The sequence below is a fragment of the Loxodonta africana genome, chromosome 7, assembly GCF_030014295.1.
Source record: "Loxodonta africana isolate mLoxAfr1 chromosome 7, mLoxAfr1.hap2, whole genome shotgun sequence".
In the NCBI taxonomy this organism is placed as follows: domain Eukaryota; kingdom Metazoa; phylum Chordata; class Mammalia; order Proboscidea; family Elephantidae; genus Loxodonta; species Loxodonta africana.
In genome coordinates, this window is record NC_087348.1 from 47,779,074 (window position 1) to 47,799,462 (window position 20,389).

General features: G+C 43.9%; 1 protein-coding gene across 9 annotated transcripts in view; it reads left to right on the forward strand.

The window, feature by feature from the left end:
* SLC1A2 (solute carrier family 1 member 2) overlaps positions 1-20,389 on the forward strand; it is a 201,519-nt gene that overhangs the window by 66,842 nt on the left and 114,288 nt on the right. For 2 of the 9 annotated variants that reach the window (XM_064288303.1, XM_064288304.1), the window contains exon 1: positions 15,659-20,384. The exons of 5 other annotated variants lie outside the window; for them this stretch is intronic. In XM_064288303.1, coding sequence (XP_064144373.1) covers positions 20,344-20,384 — 41 coding nt within the window. In that variant the 5' untranslated portion in view covers positions 15,659-20,343. Of the gene's footprint in view, positions 1-915; positions 8,634-15,658; positions 20,385-20,389 lie in introns of those variants that run through there. 2 more of the 9 variants (XM_064288295.1, XM_064288301.1) reach the window with 2 other exon arrangements.

A 20,389-nucleotide genomic window follows, 5' to 3' on the forward strand; every position in this document is an offset into this window, starting at 1 on the left:
TTGCTATGAGTTGGAACTGACTTGATTGCTTCCTCATCTGTATAACTTCTCATATTGCACAAAATGTCTGTCTTAAGAGATGCTGCAAGTAACTATAGCACAGTCAGACTGAATAGGCAGTGAGTCCAACTCACCAAGTCTGCACACTCTCTCCGCTGTAGAAACCAGTTGCCGTTGAGTTGATTCTGACTCGTGGTGACCCCATGAGTGTCACAGTAGAACTGTGCTCCATAGGATTTTCAGTGGCTGATTTTTAGGAAGGAAGTTGCCAGGTTCAAGTCTGGGTGGACTTGAACCTCCAATCTTTTGGTTAACAGCCAAGTGTATTAATTGTTTGCACCACCCAGGGACTCCACTGTAGGCTTGTAAGGAAAAAGCTGAAGTCATATATCCGTATTTTAGCACATGCTGAGTCATTACTCTAGAATGTTCTGACCCTGGGGCCATTGATAACAAGGAGATTTGCTGAGAAGACAATGAAAACCCTACTCCACCCCTGTTATCTGCTAGTGCTAGTCAGGGTTAATCAGTCATTGATTATTCCTCATGCGCTTCCCCTTCCTGCTGTTGGGAAAGGTGAGATCACTCCAAGGGGTTTGCTTAAGAAACAGCAGCTGGGGTGGCTTGTGTTTTGCACAATGGTCTAAAGAAACATTGTGAGAAATGAAGCAAAAGAGAAAGAGGAGACTCTGTGGAACATGGGGAGGAAGGACATGGATGCTTAAAATGAAATTTTATTGTGTGTTTGCTTGGGGGTATGTGATGTAATTTTTCTTCCTCTTCTCCCCATAAAATCTGGAGCACAATATCCATTTCTCAGTAATGGATTGTGGAGTTGAATCTGTTCTCTAGAAAGAGATCTGAGAGCTGAGTGTGGCCTGAAGGTGGCAGGAAGGGGTGGAGGGAGTGGGTGGGTGGTATGGTTGGAGGAGAGAGGCAAGATTACCCATGGCAAAAAAAGCCTACCATTTCTGTGTTACATTAACTCAAAGCCCTAGGATGTATGAGTCTTGGAGTTTAGATCAAGGGACCTCATTTCCCGGAGCACTGTAGATCTTATCCAACCCCTATTACTGTATTTTGTTCTAGCACTTAATTGAATCCACCAGTTTTTATTGACCATCAGTTAGGTGCCTGGCACTGTGTATGTCATTATAGAGAGGGTTCAAGCAAAGGCAGGGCCTAACGTCATGATTCAAGAGCCATTTATATATTCATAAACCATGCTCAGCACGAAATTTAAGATTTTACAAGTTAAATAGGATCGAATCCTGTTTTCATCCAAAGCAGTTGGGATGAAGAGTTTTCGCCTTAGTTGCTGCTGTTGTTAGTTGCCATTAAGCTGGTTCATGCTCATAGCCACCCTATGTATAAAAGAGTGAAATGTTCCCAGGTCCTGTGCCATCCTCACAATAGTTTCTATGTTTGAACCCATTCACACAGCCACTGTGTGAATCCATCTCAATGAGGGTCTTCCCTCCTTTTCGCTGACCCTCTCCTTTACTCAGCATGATGTACTTCTTCAGGGACTGCACCTTCCTGATAACACGTCCAAATAAGCGAGCCAAAGTCTCGCCATCTTTACTTCTAAGGAGCATTCTGGGTGTACTTCTTCCAAGACAGATTTCTTCTTCTGGCAGTCCATGGCCTTTGCATCCGAGGCAGGCCACTTTTATGACATGCAAATTTCCCAGGTTCTCTTGTCCCCTCAAGTGTCCAGCAGCAGCGTTTAGACTGCAGGGTGTTCTGTTGGCTCTCCTGCCTTCCCTCTGTCCCCAGGAACGCTCCTCCGTAGCAGCCATAGTGGCTTCTCCATTCTGTTCTCTGCAACGCCCTGTACCCACTGTGCTGTGACTATGCGGTAGGCGTGGGTTGGCAAAAGAATAAAACGAATCCCTTCTTTCTCTTTCTGTAAACCACTCTGTAGAGCTCTCTGTACCTGTACCCCTTTTCACCTTTTGTCTTTAATTTTAAAGTTGGTGTACTGCATAGAAGCCGGATGCATGATAAACCCGTTGCCGTCGAGTCGATTCCAACCATAGGAAAGAGGAGACCTGCCCCTTAGGGTCTCCAAGGAGCAGCTGGTGGATTCAAACTGCTGACCTTTTGGTCAGCAACCAAGCTCTTAACCTCTATACCACCAGGGCTCCGGATGCAAAATAGATACTATATTAAACTGTACTGTTATTTAAGATGTAATAAAGCAGTTGATGTGAGGGGGAAAAAAAGGTTTGGCACAGTTGTCCGGTGCCGTTAGACATCTTGATTACTGTGGCAATTCTAGAACTGCCTGCTTTTTTTTAATGTAATCACGCACAGTGTCTACAGGTTGTTTAATAATCAACCACGCAGAGAGCCACTGTGCTGATGCTGTTTATTGTTTGCTTCTATGATACGAAGCTGTATAAAAACTTAAAATGCACATGTTTTGTAGCTTAGTCATCTCATATACGTAAAGGGGACAAATGCATACTAGTTCACTTGTACATTTATGGAGCTAGACCACTGTGGTTGGGAAAACTCTGTGGTATACCCGCTTATGTTCTGCCTCACACCATGTGTGATTTTGTTTCTTTTATTAAACGGCACTTGTATATAAACAGTGCATTCATTTCCAGATGTCTTGAGCACTCAAAAGTGTAGTCAACAGTAAGTTCTTTTAATGAATACCAGTTTTAATTTATAGACTACCAGGGCCTTAAAAATGTTCTATATGGAACACCTCACTGTGTTGCAGAGACAGACACTACTTGTTTTTCTTCAGTCACGTTTTTATGAGAAGAATCTGGGCTTTTAAAATTCTGCCCTTTTTCTTTGAGGCATGTTGCTTATTTCCTCAATGGGATGGGTGGTTCTGCAAATGAAGGGCTATTTAAACTTTTTACTGTAGTTCAACACCGTCAAGGGTCAGTGTTCACCATTACAAAGAATGTGGCAACTTGCTTGTGGTTCAAGGAGAAATCAGAACTACAGTATGTGACGATGTGGGGATCGCATTTAAAAAAAAAACACTTCGAGTCGATTCCATAGAGTTCCCAAGGAGCACCTGGTGGATTCCAACTGCCAACCGTTTGGTTAGCAACATTTTGGTTGGGAGTTGGAACACTTAACCACTACGCCACCAGGGTTTCTGGGGACCATATGGGTTTGCTAACTGACCTATAGCTAAACCTTAAAGTGTTTGTGTGTTTATTCATCGCTTTTAACGTTTCAAGACAGCCAAACACTACTACCCACATTTTCTTATGCATTAATCTCCATGTGAGACAACTTAACAGTTACTGAATTTTGTAAATATGTGAATTAAAAAAAAAATTTAGGTGGATGCCTTGTTTTTGGTCTGCTTACTGCTCTTCTCAGCTTTATTCAATAAATTTGCATTTTGAGGATTGCATTGGCAATTTTAACTTAAAATGTGCATCACAATGGAAGGTGGCATCTTTATTGGAAGGGGATGGAAAGACAAAGTTACCATGAGGAGGGTCCGTAGACCATGTACTAGAAAGACATCAGCTCAGCCTCTAAGATTGGGGTCTGTAGGCTAGTTAAAACAGAAACAAACTTTTAAAATACCCAAATATTTAAAATATCCAAAAACATTTTTATACTTTAATAATAATGTGTTGTGTTTTAGATAGAAGTTTACACAGCAAATTAGGTTCCTCTTAAACAATTTTTATACAGCTCATTCCATGCCATTGGTTAGTTTCTACAACGTGTCAGTATTCTCATTATTTCCATTCTGTTTATTCTGTTTCCATCGATCTAGCTTCCTTCCCCTCCTTGCCTTCTCATCTTTGCCTTTGGGTAAATGTCGACTGTTTGGTCTCATATAGTTATTTGTTTAAGAGAGCACATTATTCACAGGTGATATTGTTTATTTTATAAGTAAATCTATTATTTGGCTGAAAGGTGATATACAGAAATAGCTTCAAATCCAAGTTCAAAGGTTACTTTAGGCTGATAGTCTCAGGGTTCCTCTAGTCTCTATTGGTCTAGTAGATCTGGCCTTTTTTAGGAATTTGAGTTTTCTACATTTTTCTCCCTTTCTGTCTGGGACCTTCTATCGTGTCCCTGGTCAGAATAGTCGGTAGTGATAGCCCGGTGCCATCTAGTTCTTCTGGTCTCAGGCTAGAGGAAATTGTGGATTGTGTAGGCTGTTAGTCCTGTGGACTAGTTTCTTCTTTGAGCCTTTGGTTTTCTTGATTCTCTTTTGCTCAATATGAATAGAGACTAATAGTTGTATCTTAGATGGCTGTTCACAAGTTTTTAAGACCCCAGACCCTACTCACCAATATAGGGTGTAAAAATGGCATGGGGCAGCATCTGACCTCCTCTAACTTCACTAGGGGGAGAGAGAATCACCACCATCATCAGTGCAAAGCTGATTCCTATGAAGCGGAAGTCAGGCATACTTCTTCTCACCAACCTTTTTACCAACACCAGCCATCCCTCCCATGGCACTTTCTGCTTTTCTGCTGAGTTTGATAATTCATTGCAATGACCCCACGGAACTCACAGATAATACTACAGCTATGGTGTTTATTAGGGAAGTAATAGGTTGTAGCTCAGGATACGGTTCTTTGATCAGGACAGCTTCTCAGCCATGAGAGCAGGTGGACATCTCTCTGGCCCTCAGCCCCTCAGCCCCTTGGCCTCTGTCCTGCTCAGGAGAGTGTTACAAAGCATTTTTAGCTCCACCAGTAAGTGCCTAAGAGGCAGCCCACTCCGCCAGCAAGCCTTCTGCCCAAAAGTGCTCAACTCTCTTGGCTGATAGGCAATTCATAGTGACCCTATAGGACAGGGTAGAATTGCCCCCATAGGGTTTCCAAAGAGTGCCTTAGGGATTCGAACTGCCGACCTTTTGGTTAGCAGCTGTAGCTCTTAACCGCTACACTACTAGGATTTCTACAACGACAATAAAAAAAAACCTCCCAAATCATTAGTGTCTTAACAAAATCCTACTGAAGGCAGAATATGTACTGGCCCGAGGTAGATGCAACGGTGAATAAGAGCTATTGTCTTTCTCTCACAGAGCCTAAAATCCAGTGGGGAAGACGTTCAGAAATTAAGTAAGCAATATAAGTGTGATGAAATTCACAAAATAAAGACTAGACTCAGTGATCTGACAGAGACTGGAGGAACTCCCGAGACCATGGTCACCAGACACCCTGCTAACTCAGAACTGAAGCCACTCCCAAAGTCCACCTTTCAGCCAAAGATTAGACAGGCCTATAAAACAAACAGGAAACCCTGGTGGCGTAGTGGTTCAGTGCTACAGCTGCTAACCAAAGGGTCGGCAATTCGAACCCACCAGGCGCTCCTTGGAAACTCTATGGGGCAGTTCTACTCTGTCCTATAGGGTCGCTATGAGTCGTCGAATTGACTCGACGGCATTGGGGTTTTTTTTTTATAAAACAAACAATAACACGCATGAGGAATGTGCTCCTTAGTTCAAACAAGTGTATGAGACCAAATGGGCAACACTTGCCCAAAAAACAAGACAAGAAAGCAGAAAGGGACGGGAAAACTGGATGAATGGACATGGGGAACCTGGGGTGAAAAGGAGGAGAGTATTGACGCGTTGCAGGGACTGCGACCAATGTCAGAAAACAATTTGTGTATAAATTTTTGAATGAGAAGCTTTTGCGCTGTAAACTTTCATCTAAAGCACAGTGAAATTAAAAAATAATGTGATGAAATGTACAAAGCAGGGAAAAACCAGGTGTCATTCTGTTGGCTCCGGGAGGTACGCTGTGAGGGGTTGGAGTGGTCTGGAGTGCTGCCAGCAGGGTGGTGAGGAACTTGGGGAGAGAAAACCCAGGGCACAGAGGAGAGCTACCTTCATATATCCGAAAGGCTGGTGGGTGGAAACAGGCTTAGCCTTTATTTATGAGTGTTGTGTTGTGATTAAAGGTGTGCACCTTGTTCAGGCAGAGCAGAGCTCGAGTCCCAGCTCAGCCACTCACCTGATGACTGACTGTATGCAAATGAACTTAACCTTTCTCAGATCTAGTTTTTTCATCTGTAAAAAATAAACAAATAAACAAACAATTGCTGTTGAGTTGACTATGACTCATGGTGACCCCATGTGTGTCAGAGTAGAACAGTGCTCCATAGGGTTTTCAGTGACTGATTTTTTGGAAGTAGATTGCCAGGCCTTTCTTCCAAGGCACCTCTCAGTGAACTCAAACCTCCAACCATTTGGTTAGCGGTCTAACACTATCTGGGGGCTTCTTTTTCATCTGTGAAGAAGGGATGATGATACCTCTTCGTGAGAGTGTTGTGAAGAGTCAATGAGATAACATATGTAAGGCATGTAGTCCATTGCCTGACAGTAACTATTATTACTATTAAGTGGCTCCACAGGGTAGAAAAACAGCCAGTGGGTAAAGGAGACAGACTTAGGCTCACCATAAAGGACCAATTTTCTACGAGTCAAAGCTGTTCAAGGGTGAGACGTTAGCTGTGTGAAGGGATACGCTCTCCTTCACCGCAACTGTTCAGGCATTGACTAGACATGAGCACATGGACCTGCAGCAACAAAATCACCTAAAAAAATCCAGAGACCTAGGCCCCACCCAGACCTGCTGAATGAGGATCTTTAGGGATGGGGCTTGGAAATCTGTATTTTTAACAAGTGATCCAGAGGCAGATGTAGAGCCACTGGACCAGGTGATCATTTTGCTGGAGGCGGACAGTGAACTGAAGCCTCTCTGGTCCTGAAATACTAGAATTCCGTGAGTATCTTGTGATGCTTCTTGCACAAGGCTCTGGTTTGGAACAGACACTGGAGTCTCTGGGTGGTGCAAATACTTAACGCGCTTGGCTGCTAACCCAAAGGATGGCGGTTCGAGCACACCCAGAGGGGTCCTGGAAGAAAGGCAAAGCTATTTCCAAAAAATCAACCGTTGAAAACCCTCTGGAAGGCAGTTCTACTCTGACACACTTGGGGTCGCCGTGAGTCAGTGTTGATTTGATGACTGGTTTTGGGTTTTTTGTAATATTTATTGGCTTTCTTTTCTCCGGACTTTTCTCCCTCAAAGCAAGCCACTCTTTTGGCCAAATGCTCAGTGTCAAGGTTCATTGCTAGTATGAAATTACCTAGTATAAAGAGCAAGTTTTCTTGGGCTGGAGGGGAGAGATTGGGCTGACCAGTTCTTGCAGGTTCAGGACCGCCCGAGTTCCCTCTTCAGAACTTCTTAGGTTCAAATTTTGACTCAGCCATTTACTGACTTTGTAACACTGGGAAGCAATTTAGCCATTCGATGCCTTGGTGTCCCCTTCTCTTAAGGTTGTTATAAAACTTTCTATGTCATGAGGTCATCGTGAGAATTAAATGTGTTCGTACATATAAAACACTTAAGAGAGCGCCTGGAATGAAGGATGTTTTCCATAACTGTTAACTGCTATGGTCATCATCATCCTTATCCTTATCCTTATCCTTATTACTACCTTACTACAATTTCCAGCCATCTGAGTCTCTGAGGTGTGGAGTCCTTCCTGGTGAAGAATGAGAGTTGGAGTGAATCCTCAGTTATTTCACACCATTGTATGCTGGCTGAGTCAGCGGCAATCGGATGACTCCTGTGCACCCTGGTTGCCTGAGGGAAGGGAGTCAGCTCAGTGGGTCCCTCTTTCCCACGGTGGTACATCTGAGGCCATGGAGCCAGAAGCAAGGATTGTCTGAGGAAGACAACATGGCGATGGCTTCCCAGAGCTCGCTTTGCCTTTTCCCTTCCCCGGGAGCACGCTCCTCTCTCAGGTTTCCTTCTCCATGTTTCGCAAGTCATTGGTGCCTTGGTGTAGATGGAGGTTTCAGTATGTCTGTCACTCTACAAACACCTCTGAAAAGGGTGTACCCATAGAGACCAGGACTTAGAGGCAGAGGGTAGCACAGGCTTAACTCTTGCTGCAAGACCGCCTGGCTCAGATTCCAGCTCTGTTGTGTCTAAGTTTTGTGAGCTTGGGCAAGTTTTGGAATATTCTGGTGCTTCAGTCTTGTCATTTAAAAAAAAAAAAAGTTGCCTTTCTGTCGACTCTGACTCATGGTGACCCAGTTGCATCACAGTAGAACTGTGGTTTTCAATGGCTGACTTTCTCAAATGGTTTTTAATGGCTGACTTTTTGGGAAGTAGATTACCAAGCCTTTCTTCCAAAGAGCCTCGGAATGGACTCAAACCGCCAGGGATTCCTTCATTTTTGAGACAGTGTGATGGATTGAATTGTGCCCCCCTCCAAATGTGTGTCACTTTCATAGGTCATAATTACTAGTACTGTGTGGTTGTCTACCATTTTGTAATCTGATGTGATTATCCGATGTGTTGTAAATCCTACCTCTCTGATATTAATGAGGCAGGATTAGAGGCAGTTATGCTAAGGACTGGACTCAGTCTACAAGATTAGGTTGTATCTTGTGTCAATCTCTTTTGAAATGTAAAAGAGAAGCGAGCAGAGAGACAGGGGAATTTCATACCACCAAGAAGGAAGTGCTGGGAGCAAAGTGTGTCCTTCGGACCCGGGGTCCCTATGCTAAGAAGCTCTAAGACCAGAGGTACCTTCCTCCAGAGCCAACAGAGAAAGCCTCATCCTGGAGCTGGCACCCTGAATTCAGACTTCTAGCCTCCTAAACTGTAAGAGAATAAGCTTCTGCTTGTTAAAGCCATCGACTTGTGGCTTTTCTGTTACAGCAGCACTAGGTAACTAAAACAGACAGGAATAATTTCTTCCCTCTCAGGGATGTTGTAAAGACAAAATAAGTTAATACGGGTGAAAATACTTTGAGCTGTACAAGTGTTAGATAGTATTATTATTTGTTAATAAATTAAACTGATGGAATGTTATCGTTTGCATTGAAAAAATGAACCCAAAGAGAACAGGGATTCCTCTCATGGAATTTCTTCAGTGGCTTTCTTACTGGAGCCACTACATTTCCACCTGCCTTTCCCCTAGTCTTTCTCTTTCTGTCTGGTTGGCTGGAGTCTTACATGCAGGGATTCCCAGGGTCATGCGCACAGGTTGCCAGCCATAAGGCTGTCTTAAACTTCAGTGTGATGTATTCTTGAGCACAGTAGATGGGTAAAGAAGAGGCTTGTAGCCCGTGATGCCTCTCTCCCCAGCAGACAGAATGGCTGGACTTCTGACCCAGACACCCGTATCTTGCTCTTTAAAACTTTTTTTTTAATTGTGCTTTAAGTGGAAGTCTACAAATCAAGCCAGTCTCTCATACACAAATTTATACACACCTTCCTGTGTACTCCTAGTTATTCCCCCTCAATGAGACAACACATTCTTCCTTTCCACTCTGTAACCCCTGTGTCCATTCAGCCAGCTCCTGTTCCCCTTTGCCTTCCCATCTCCCCTCCAGATGGGAGTTGCCCACATAGTCTCATGTGTCTACTTGAGCCAAGAAGCTCACTCCTCACCAGCATCATCTTCTGTCTTACAGTCCAGTCCAGTCCCTGTCGAAGAGTTGGCTTTGGGAATGGCTCCTGTCTTGGGCTAACAGAAGGTCTGGGGACCATGACCCCTGGGGTCCCTCCAGTCTCAGTCAGCCTCCTAAGTCTGGTCTTTTTATGAGAATTTGAGGTCTGCATCCCACTGTTCTCCTGCTCCATCAGGGATTCTCTGTTGTGTTCCCTGTCAGGGCCCTCATCGGTGGTAGCCGGGTACCATAAAACTGACTCTTAATTTAAGGGAAAGGAAACTTGGCAGGGCAAGAAAGTTTTTAATTAGGTATTTTTTTAGATATGTGTAACAGAAACCCCAAGTAACAGCTGCTTAAATAAGGTAGGGATTTATTTTTCTTTCACATAATGAAAAATCTGAAACAGTCTAGGCTTGGTATAGCAGCTCCACCATGTCACCAGTGATCATTTCTTTCTAGCTTTCTGCTTCAGTATCTTTAATATGTTGCCCTCATCTTCACGCTTGCAAAAAAGCCGCCAGAGTATAGTTATCATGTCTTTAACCAGACCAAAAAAAAAAAAAAGAGGAAGAGAAGATGGGGTGGTAAGAGCATTCCAGCTAAATTCCCCTTTTAAGGATCTTTCTGAAAAGTCCCACCAACAACTTCTACTGGTATTTTAATGGCTAGAATTTGGTAACATGGCCACCCTACTTATAAGATACGCTGAGTAATATGGATTTTCCTCCCCCTAACTGGATACTGGAGCCCTGGTGGTGTAGTGGTTGAGAGCTCGGCTGCTAACCAAAAGGTCAGCAGTTTAAATCCATCAGCTGATCCTTGGAAACCCTATGGGGCAATTCTACTCTGTCCTATAGGGTTGCTATGAGTCGGAATTAACTCCACAGCACCTAACGACAGCAGCAACTAGATACTTGGAGCCCTAGTGGTGCAGTGGTTAAGAGCTTAGCTGCTACCCAAAAGGTTGGCAGTTTGAATCCACCATCCACTCCTTGGAAATCCTAGAGGGCAGTTCTACTCTGTCCTATAGGGTTGCTATGAGTCAGAATTGAATCCACAGCAACAGGTTTCATCAGTGGGAACTGGATACTTTGTTGCCCCTAACAAAAGAGGAAATAGATACTGGGATGAAACTCGCAGCCCCTGACCCAGAAAAACCTTAGATAAGGAATTGGAGTCCTGGTTTCTAGCCCTATCTCTGTTATAGCCTTGAGAAAGCAGTTGCCTCTCTGATCCTCAGCTTTCTCATCTGTAAAATGGGAATAATCATTGTAGTCCTGTTGACCTCACAGGGTGATAATGAAGATAAGCTAGGCAATGTGTGGGAATATTTTGCAGTCTGGGCATGGAAGAGAATAAGGAAGATAAAGACCATGAACGTCATTTTTTTTTTTTTTTTTTTTGGCCTAAGAGACCACTCTCTTTATTCAGATGCCCCGCAACCTGGGCTAACCCAAAACCCCACTGAAGGAGACGTTAACATGCTTCCAAAATAGCAGGTATTATTAGGCAAAATTAGCACCTGCTCTTTTGCTGGCAAATCCACTAATATGGGAATCATTTCCCGTATTTGAGGATGAAAGATAAATACATTATATACATTTACTTCTAATACTACAATTTAGTTTTGCCTGTTCATTTTGAACTTTTTATTCAAGTATAACATGCATACTGTCACAACAAAAATCATATTAAGCCAATACTGTAAATTGATTTGAAGTTTATTTAATATATAATTTGCAAATCGAGCAACACTTCTGACTAGCAGGTCAAAGTGTTCCAAAGAAGAGAGAACGTCCAAAGATTCTTATACCCCATCTTATCGACATTACCATGGAATGCCGGCCGGAACAGTGTTTTCATAGTAATGGCTTACCCTAAAACACAGCTTCTAGTCCAACCCTGGAGTTTCTGTTTCTGGAAATTGACTGCATATGGATAATTCTTCAAAAGAACACAATGCCCAAGGCAAAAATGGTCATTACTAATGAGCTAGACTATTGTTTGACTTAAAGATGACTTTTAGGAGACCAGTGTATGCTCAAGGCTTAAGGTTCAAAAGATCACCTCAGGGCGATGGCCTGGGTGGGTCACTCCAACCCCATGGGCCCCAGAAATCTGGACTCCAGGAGTATTAAAACTCTGTTTCTCAATAAAAAGAACTTACAAGTCTGAAGTGAATAGCTTGATTACTTTTCACAAATTGAACACATATGAGAAACTGTCGTCCAGAATAAAAAGAAAACAAACAACAACAACAACAAATAGAAAACTACCGGCATTCAAGAAACTCTTCTGAGGTCACAAATTTTTAAAAACCATTGACTTCAGGGCTGATCCTGGGCAATGGTGTGCAGTTGGTAAAATTTACACATCAAATTTCCCAACCTTCCCTCCTTTTGTTTGGCTTCTGGCTGTGGTTCTGGCCAGGACCCATATCAAGGGGCCTCAAGGTTCCCCACAGCAAACCTGTCCTCAGGGAGGGATCTGAGAAGCTCCTTCATAGTGGGGTGTCTGTGAATGGATTGCTGTTTCTAGGAGTTTCTGGTTTAAATCTCCATTCCCTGCTGGGATGCGTAGGGACAGACTTCTCAAAGAGAAATTTCAGGTCTTTGGGAGCCAGGAGATAGGGCTTCAAAGGGCTATGGAGGCATTTGAGGAAGCCCTTAACACATCACCCACAAAAGCATAGTGTGGTGTTTTGAATGCCAGCCCTAGGATCTCACCATTTACATGTTCATGACAGTGACTTGTCTTCTTGATTGGAATTGAAGCTGGATTGCAAAGTTGGCTGCTTGGTCCAGAACGGAGAGAAAAGGTACAGAGACTGCTTGTTGGAGGAAGAGAGAGAACCTCATTGATGAAAGGCAATGATAAGGTGTGATCAAAATACCGAGAAAGTTCCAGCTAATGAATATATACCTCACCTAGTTTCTGCCTGATGCCTGAAGGTGCTGCAGCTAATTAAGCCACTTCTTAGTCAGTGTGCTGGCCACTCCCCTGTCTGGGAGACTGATTGGAAAGGCTCTTCTTGGGAACTGTCAGTGGCCAGAAGAAGAACCTCCCAAGCCTGAGGGCCAGATCCAGAGCTCTGTTAAACACAAGTGCTCCTCACAATCGAGATTCTGTTGACCCATGCAAAGGGTATCAACACTCACACTCTCTGGTTGAAGAACCACATTTTGGAGGGTCCAGATTTAGAGATGTTGATGCTTGGCTATTGGGTCCTAGGGGATCCAGGATCTGGCCCTTCAGGAACTAAGGAGTTTTCCTGTGTCTTCATCAGGTTTTCCTGAAAGTCTTATTGCTCTGAGCACAGACTTGGTTTCATCTAGAGTAGTTCATGGCTCCATCATCCCTCCAGAGTGCTGGAAACACTGGGGCTGCCATGGCTTGGACAGGACAGCTAGATCAGAGCAGCCAGCAAGGAAGGGCCAGCCCTACCATGGTGCGAACCTGCCGCTTCCTGCCACCAAATGTTTTTTTCTAATGCAAGTGTTTCTTGCTTATTGTCAAATGAGACCTCCCCACTTGAAGCCACTTCTGATCTCCCTGCTCTCTTTTCTGTCCTCATATTTCCTGGACTTCCAGAACATTCCCCTAGAACCGAGTGTCACACAGAACCTGTAACTAGAACATACATTTATCTAATCATTCATCCATCCATCTGTCTGCCCGTCCATCCATCCATCCGTCCGTCCATCCATCCATCCAGTCAGTCAGCCATTCAACACACACCGACTGAGCACCTGTACTATGTGCCAGGAACCATGTTAGATGCTGGGGAGACAAAATCAGATAAGAAAAACTCTTGCTCTCAAAGAGTTTATGTTCTAGTGGGGAAAACAGACAAGTAAATTAATGACTCCTGTGCAGTGTGGCTTGAATGAGGTAAGCACAGGTAAAGTGGTAAATCCCAAGGGGAGCATCTAAAAAGCAAATTTGGGAGTCAATAAAGGCTTCCTGAGGGAAGTCACATGAGATTAAGTTTTGATGGGGAAACATGAGTTAGACTAAGAAGACTGGGTTGGAGGATGGGATGGGGAGGACATTTCAAGTCAGAAGCAACAACTTGTGTGAAGCAAAACTGGCTTATTCATCTGGAAATGGGACCAAGTTGCTTGTGGTTCAAAACCCAGAGTACATGCCGCATGAATCTCCCTCACTTTATTGGAGTTGTGTGATGCTTTCCAATGTATTTTCATGATGTTCCATGAACCAGAGGTGGGTAGCAATTACTTCAGAACTGACATGCCTCTGGAGACTGGGCTGGTCAGTGTGCTCCTGGGCCATGGCGTAATCTATATTTTTAGAAGAGGTTCCCCATTTGGGATGATCGAACACCCCACCCCAGTCTCTCACTGGGCCCTGGAGGCTCACTGTCTCCCAGTGTCTTATTTCTGTTTGGGTGGTGAGCTTTTCTGAAAATGAGCAAATCTATTGGATCAAGGCTGGCTTTGAGTCTCTTCCCTGGGGAAGGTTCCAAAAAAGTCCACAGGTTGTAGGCTAAAGATTGTGCTTCTGATATTCTTCTCTGAGAGGGAGTCCAGTAATTCCACTGTAAGGGGGCAGACAGCAGTGGGAACTTCCCAAATCGCCACCCACTTTGGCCTTTCTGGGGCTTTCTCTTTGTAAAAAATACAAGTACCACTTTGTTGCCAAGGAGGTTTACTTAAACTCAATTGTAAGTAAACTGTCTTAATAGTCATTTTGCACCATTTCATGCATTAAGACAAAGAAAGGAAACTAAAATTGAGTATCTACTGTATGTCAAGGGAGCCCTGGTGGTGCAGTGGTTAAAGCACTTGGCTGCTAACTGAAAAGAAAGGTCGATGGTTTGAACCCACCAGTCGCTCCAAGGGAGAAAGATGTGACAGTCTGCTTCAGTAAAGATTAAACCAAACCTGTGGTTGTCTAGTCGATTCTGACTCATAGGGACCCTATAGGATACAGTAAAACTGTCCCAGAAGGTTTCCAAGGAGTGGCTGGTGGATTCGAACTGCTAACTTTTTGGTTAGCTCCTGCATGCTCAGCCACCGCACCACAGGGCAGATACTTTGTTAATGCTTTCATAAGTATTATCTCATTGAAGTTCCACCATGACCCAGTGAGTCAGGTCTTATTATCCAAGAGATTAAATTGCTTGTCCCAGGCACAGCCAGAAAAGCAAGACTTTAAGAATCCAACGGCCACGTAATTAAGTAATTTCATTCTACTGAGTTGCCTTCCAGTGGCAGAGTTGGAGTCTTAACTTCTGTTTCTGGGCAAAATGAATGCTGTTTTACCCATTCCTGCAGAATTTTGCCTCCTACTCCTTCTTCTTTGCCCCTGTGTGTGGACTCCCAAAGGACCTAACAGACACTTATATTTGCCAGTCATGTCATTAGCCGGTTTGGGCCTCTTGGCCTGGGAAGTGATCTGGAGAGAACTCCTTTCTCTGCAACTTTTCATCTTGAATGCTTCCTTGCATGCCACCTCTCAAATTCCATAGGAGCTGACTGCAAATACTGTAAGTGGTCTCTTTATTATTTAGTGGTGCATTTTGAAATTGGTTGGTTCCAACGTCAGTTCACCTGTTTGACTATATTCCCAAGGCATTGACTATCTTAGAAATCTAGCCTGAGAATTGGTCAAGGATGATTGAATATGGCTTAGAATATGCCCATGTCTGAATTTTTTCCTGAATTTGGCCTCACATCCTGATTTGGTAGCATTACAAAAACATGCTTTTGTAGCGGAGATGGGAAAGATTGAAACGGAGGTAAGGACGCAAAGAAATGGTTGTCGCTATTGTTGTTGGTTGTGCCTTGTCTCTAAGTTGTCTGTCTGCCTCTCCCTGTCAGGTTGTGATGCAGCACTTGGGTTGTCCCTTCATGGTCACTGAAAAGATTCCCGTCATGGCGAACTGGATGACTTCAGTTCTTCACAACATTCAGTTCTGGATAACTAGAGTAGAGTCTACCTCATGGAACTGAGAGCTATCACAGAAGTTTAGAACTTTAAGGAATCTGTAATCCAACTGTCTTATTTTATGGGTGAAGAGTCTGGGACCTAGAAAATAAAAAATAGGCCAAAATGGATACACAAGGCCTACTGGAATCTTACATTGAGAGTGTGTTTTTATCATTTCGTAGTGTTTTATCTTTGTTGATCATGGGCAAGTAATTTTACATCTATTTTATCCTCATTTAATGTCTTTTTTTTTTTTTTTATGTCTTACAAAACCACTTAGAGGCAGAACTGATATTAGAATCCAGACCTCCCAGTCTCACCCAGTCTCATTTTAGCCACTAACTCCAAATTCGTCATGATTTGGGATAGCTGTAAATCATACTCTTTAGCCAGAGCCTCAGATATTACGGAAGGAGACACAGAAAAGGTCTGGGGGTGGTTCACTGGTTAGACCTTTTCAGAAAGTATTTTGTGACCTAACAAATAAACATAGTGGCCAAAAATGAACAGAAGAGGGACCAAAGGAGACTTTGGGGGCTGTAAGCTCTCTTGGTTTTATGCCTAGGGTCAATGGGGACACAATGGAGGTCAGAGAGAGACTGACTTCTTGGTCAGTGAGCACCATGGTTAAACCAGATCTTGCAGGATCTAGCAAGGACTTATGGGCTGTTGGAAATGCCAGTTGGTCTTAGAATACCAGCCCCTTTCTACAGCAAGAGTAGCATTCTGTAGGGAGCTAGGGAAATCCCAGATGTTAGAAATCACAGCTGTAACCACCACCTCTTGGTGATCAGAGCTGACACCAGTGCTATTTATGGCGTTCTTTTCCAAACATGCCAGTCACCTTAGGGAAAAGCCCATTCAGCAAACATTATTTTTATTCTTGAGAGTCTGATGTGTATCCCCCACTAGGCAGTTTCTGGATGTTTTCTCCCCTGTGTCTCCCCAGGTCTTGAAGGCTAGAGGAGGGAAAGTTGGACTTGGGCAGCTGAGGGACGGATGGGTGATACCCGTTGCAGACTTTCCCATCCTCCAGGCAAAACACATCAGTTGCTTTTAGGTTCCTTGAGGAAATGCTCTGCTGCCACCCCATTGACCAGCGAAGGAAGGAAAAAGAATTTGGTGCCAGATAAGGCGACACCAAAGTGTGCAGGCAGGAAATCGGAATCTGACACCACATCTAATGAGCCTATTATTAGAGGCTCTTGGCAGAGAGAAATTGAAAGCTAATGAAAAGTAGGTTCTGAGAATAGTTTAAAACTCAGCACGAGCCCCATTACACATTTCTTTTCAAGTCACAGAGGAAGTTTCTCGATAAGCTGAGTTTGCCTTGGAAGCAGGAATCACATGGATTTGCATGAGAAAGAATGGGGGCAGCGACTGCAAAATTAGCAGCTGTTTAAATAATTCAACGGAAAGGCTAACTGAAGGAAATTATAGGCTCATTGTTAAAGTTTTTAATTATCCAAACAGCTGTCCCCTCATAGGGCCTTAGTTTTTTGGACAATGGAAGTCTTTTATGATCTGATGGGGTCTGCTAATGGAAACCTCCAAAATGAAAGAATTGCATTTCTAAATCCTCCACCCAGGAGGCACTCAAGTAGAGGCAGAGGTAGTCAACAGTGTTGGAGAGCCTTGTTGTTGTTAGCTGCCATTGAGTTGGCATCAGAGCTTCAGCCAGGTTATTTCTCGGTTGGATCCCCAGGTGATGAGGACCTGTTAAGATGTAGATTCTGATCCAGTATATCTAAGCTGGAAATGTAAATTCTCAGCAGGGAGTTGAACCAAAAATAACATGTTCAAAGCCCTGGTTGGCACCCAACTCATGGTGACCTCATGGTGATAGCGAAACAAAACGCTGCCTGGTCCTAGGCCGTCCCTGTGGTGGGTTGTGGATTGGCCCGTGTGATCCACAAGGTTTTCATTGGCTGATTTTCAGAAGTAGATCTCCAGGCCTTTCTTCTTAGTCTGTCTTCGTCTGGAAGCTCCATGGAAACCTGTTCAGCATCATAGCAACGTGATGTGCAAGCTTTCACTGACAGATAGGTGGTGGCTGCATGTGGTGCAGTGGTGGGGAAGCAAACCTGATCTCCCACATGGAAGGCGAGAATTCCACTGAACTACCCATGCCTCCACTGGGGAGCATTAGACTGTAGGTTTGGTGTACTAGGCCATACTTGGGCTTTCAAATTCCTATTGCTTGGGTTAGTCTGCACAGCCACACAGCCACATAATGTAGGGAGGCAGAGTTAGTAAGAGAAGCCATCTAAAATAACTTACTGTGTTTCTTCAGTGGATTTACCAGGCCAGGTAGGCCTCTCTTCTGCTCATTAACATGGAGGCAAACATATAGGCCATCGCGACATTAGGCTTTACAACTGTGTCCAGTTCCTCTGTCCCTGGGAATCATTTTTCTCGCTGGGAGGTAGGACAGTCATCGAAACTGTGTCATATTAGTAAGGGTGATAGAACCCAGTGTTAGCTACGAAATTGCTCACTGATTTGACATTGATTTGAATCAGTGCCCGTGCTAAAAGCCAACACATGGACACCAGCAGTAGTATCTGGTGGGAGCTTTGAGCTCTAGGTTGGGTATAGATTTTTCCAAAGTGGCTACCTTCAGTTTATTTGCTAAGCTCTGCACAATTTGCATAATTAAATAGGAGACGCCTCATTTTCTCCAGGTTTCTGTGCAAATGCCCATTTATCATAGAAGCCTTCCCTGACCACCGCATGGAAGATAATACCACCCCCCACACGCCATTCTTCATCTCCTTCACCCTCTTCCTCATAGCACTTGTCTCTACTTGAAGTATATTTATCCATTTACTTGCTGTTCCACCAAAATAGACACTCCATGAAACAAGAACTTTGTCTTTTTTGTTTACTGTGGTAGCTCCAGCATCTAGAAAAGTGTGGGGACTGCAATTTGTGCCCAGTAGAAATTTGTGGAATAAATACTAGAATGGTAGAGGCTGGCTGAAGTGGTATGCTGCCTGTCTGTCTGCAGAAGAGCCTTGTTTCCAGGAGAGCGCATGGCACTCTTTAGAGCTCCTTTTCTGTGCTTAATTCATTTTAGCAAACATTTATCGAGCACTTGGTTAGATAGATAGCTGCTGTGGAGCTGACTCCAACTCATGACCACTTTACGTACAGCAGAACAAAACGTTGCTCAGTCCTGCATCACCCTCGTGACCACTGGCGTGTTTAAATTCATCCTTGCAGTTATTGTTCCACTCCATCTCACTGAAGGTCTTCGTCTCCCTTACTGGCCTTCTACTTCACTAAATAAGATGTCCTCTTCCAGCAGTTGATCCCTCCTGATGACGTGTCACAGAAGCCCTTGTGGCACAGTGGTTAAGCGCTCAGTTGTTAATTGAAAGGTTAGAGCCCGCCAGCTATTCTGTGGTAGAAAGAAGTGGCAGTCTGCCGCCATAAAGATTTATGGCCTTGGAAATCCTATGGGGCAGTTCTACTCTGTCCTGTAGGGTCACTATGAATTGGAATCTACTCAATGGCAATGGGTTTGGAGTTTGGAGGGATGACGTGTCCAAAGCAAGTGAGTCAGAAAATGTTCTGTTGTAACCCATAAGGTTTTCGTTGTATAATTTTTGCAAGTAGGTAGCCAGGCCTTTCTTCCTAGTCTGTCTTAGTCTGGAAACTTCACTAAAATCAGTGGATGGTGTGTGACCCTGCTGGTCTTTGAAATATTGATGACATAGATTCCACAATCATAGCAACATGCAAACCACCATAGTATGACAAACTGACAGACAGGCGATAGAAGCTCTTGGTACTAGGTGTTAAAGATCACAGTCTTGCCCTTCCAGGGTTTAGATTGGTGGAGGATGTAGACATTTAAATTAAATTTATCCTTTGAGATTCAGCTCTGGCATCAACCCTTCCTGGAAGCCCTTCCTGAATACCTTTTGCCTCCTCAAACCTCAGTTAGGCATTGTTCCTACAATTCCCCATTGCATCCTGTCCAGAGTTCCATCATGGCTCATACGTAATGTAGACAATGTGCTTTCTGTTTTCCCCCAGGAAAGTCCCCTTAAAGGCAATGATTGTGCCTTGTGTTGCTGAATACTGTCTCTGATACATAGAGGTTGCTCAATAAATATGAGTTATCCTGGATATTATACACATTCAGTAAGCAGCCTTAGGTGTTGCTGTTATTGTTGTTAGCTACTGTTCAGTTGGCCCCCGACTCATGTTGATCTCATGCACGATGGAACAAAACGTTACCTGGTCCTGTGCCATTCCCATGATCAGCTGCAGATTGAACCCTTGTGATGTATGGGATTTTCACTGGCTGACTCTTGGCGGTAGATTGCCACGACTTTCTTCTTAGTCTGTCTTAGTTTGAAAACGTCATTGAAACCTGTTCAGCATCATAGCAACACACAAGCCTCCAATGGCAGGTGGGTGGTGGCTGTGCACGAGGTGCATCGACTGGGAATCAAACCTGTATCTCCCACACTGAAGGCAAGAATTCTACCACTGGCCTATCAGCTGTTTATGTGTGAATGCATTTTAAAATGATATCCTTTCTTCTGGAGACATATAAAGCTTAGAAGTAGCTCTAAGAATTTTGAAATGTCTAAACCAGGAGACGTTATGAGCACTGTGATGGTTAATGTTGTGTGTCAACTTGGCTAGGCGATGATTCTCAATATTATGTAATTATCTTCCACTTTGTGATCTGATGTAAGGGGAGTTTTCTTGGAGGGTGTGACTTGCATCCAACATACATGGATGTTCTGGCAAAGCTCTCTCTCTCTCTCGCTGTTGCATCTGACTCATCATCATCTGACCTCTGGTTCTTGGGGTGTGAGCCAGCAGCCTGCTGCCTGCCTGACTTGCAGATTTTGGTATTCACCAGCTCCTGCAGACCCATGAACCAGCAGCCTGCCATCTGACTTGCCAATTTTGGGCTCATCAGCCCCTGCAACCACAGCCTGATGCCTGATCCACGATTTGGGACTTGCCAGTCTCCACAACTGCGTG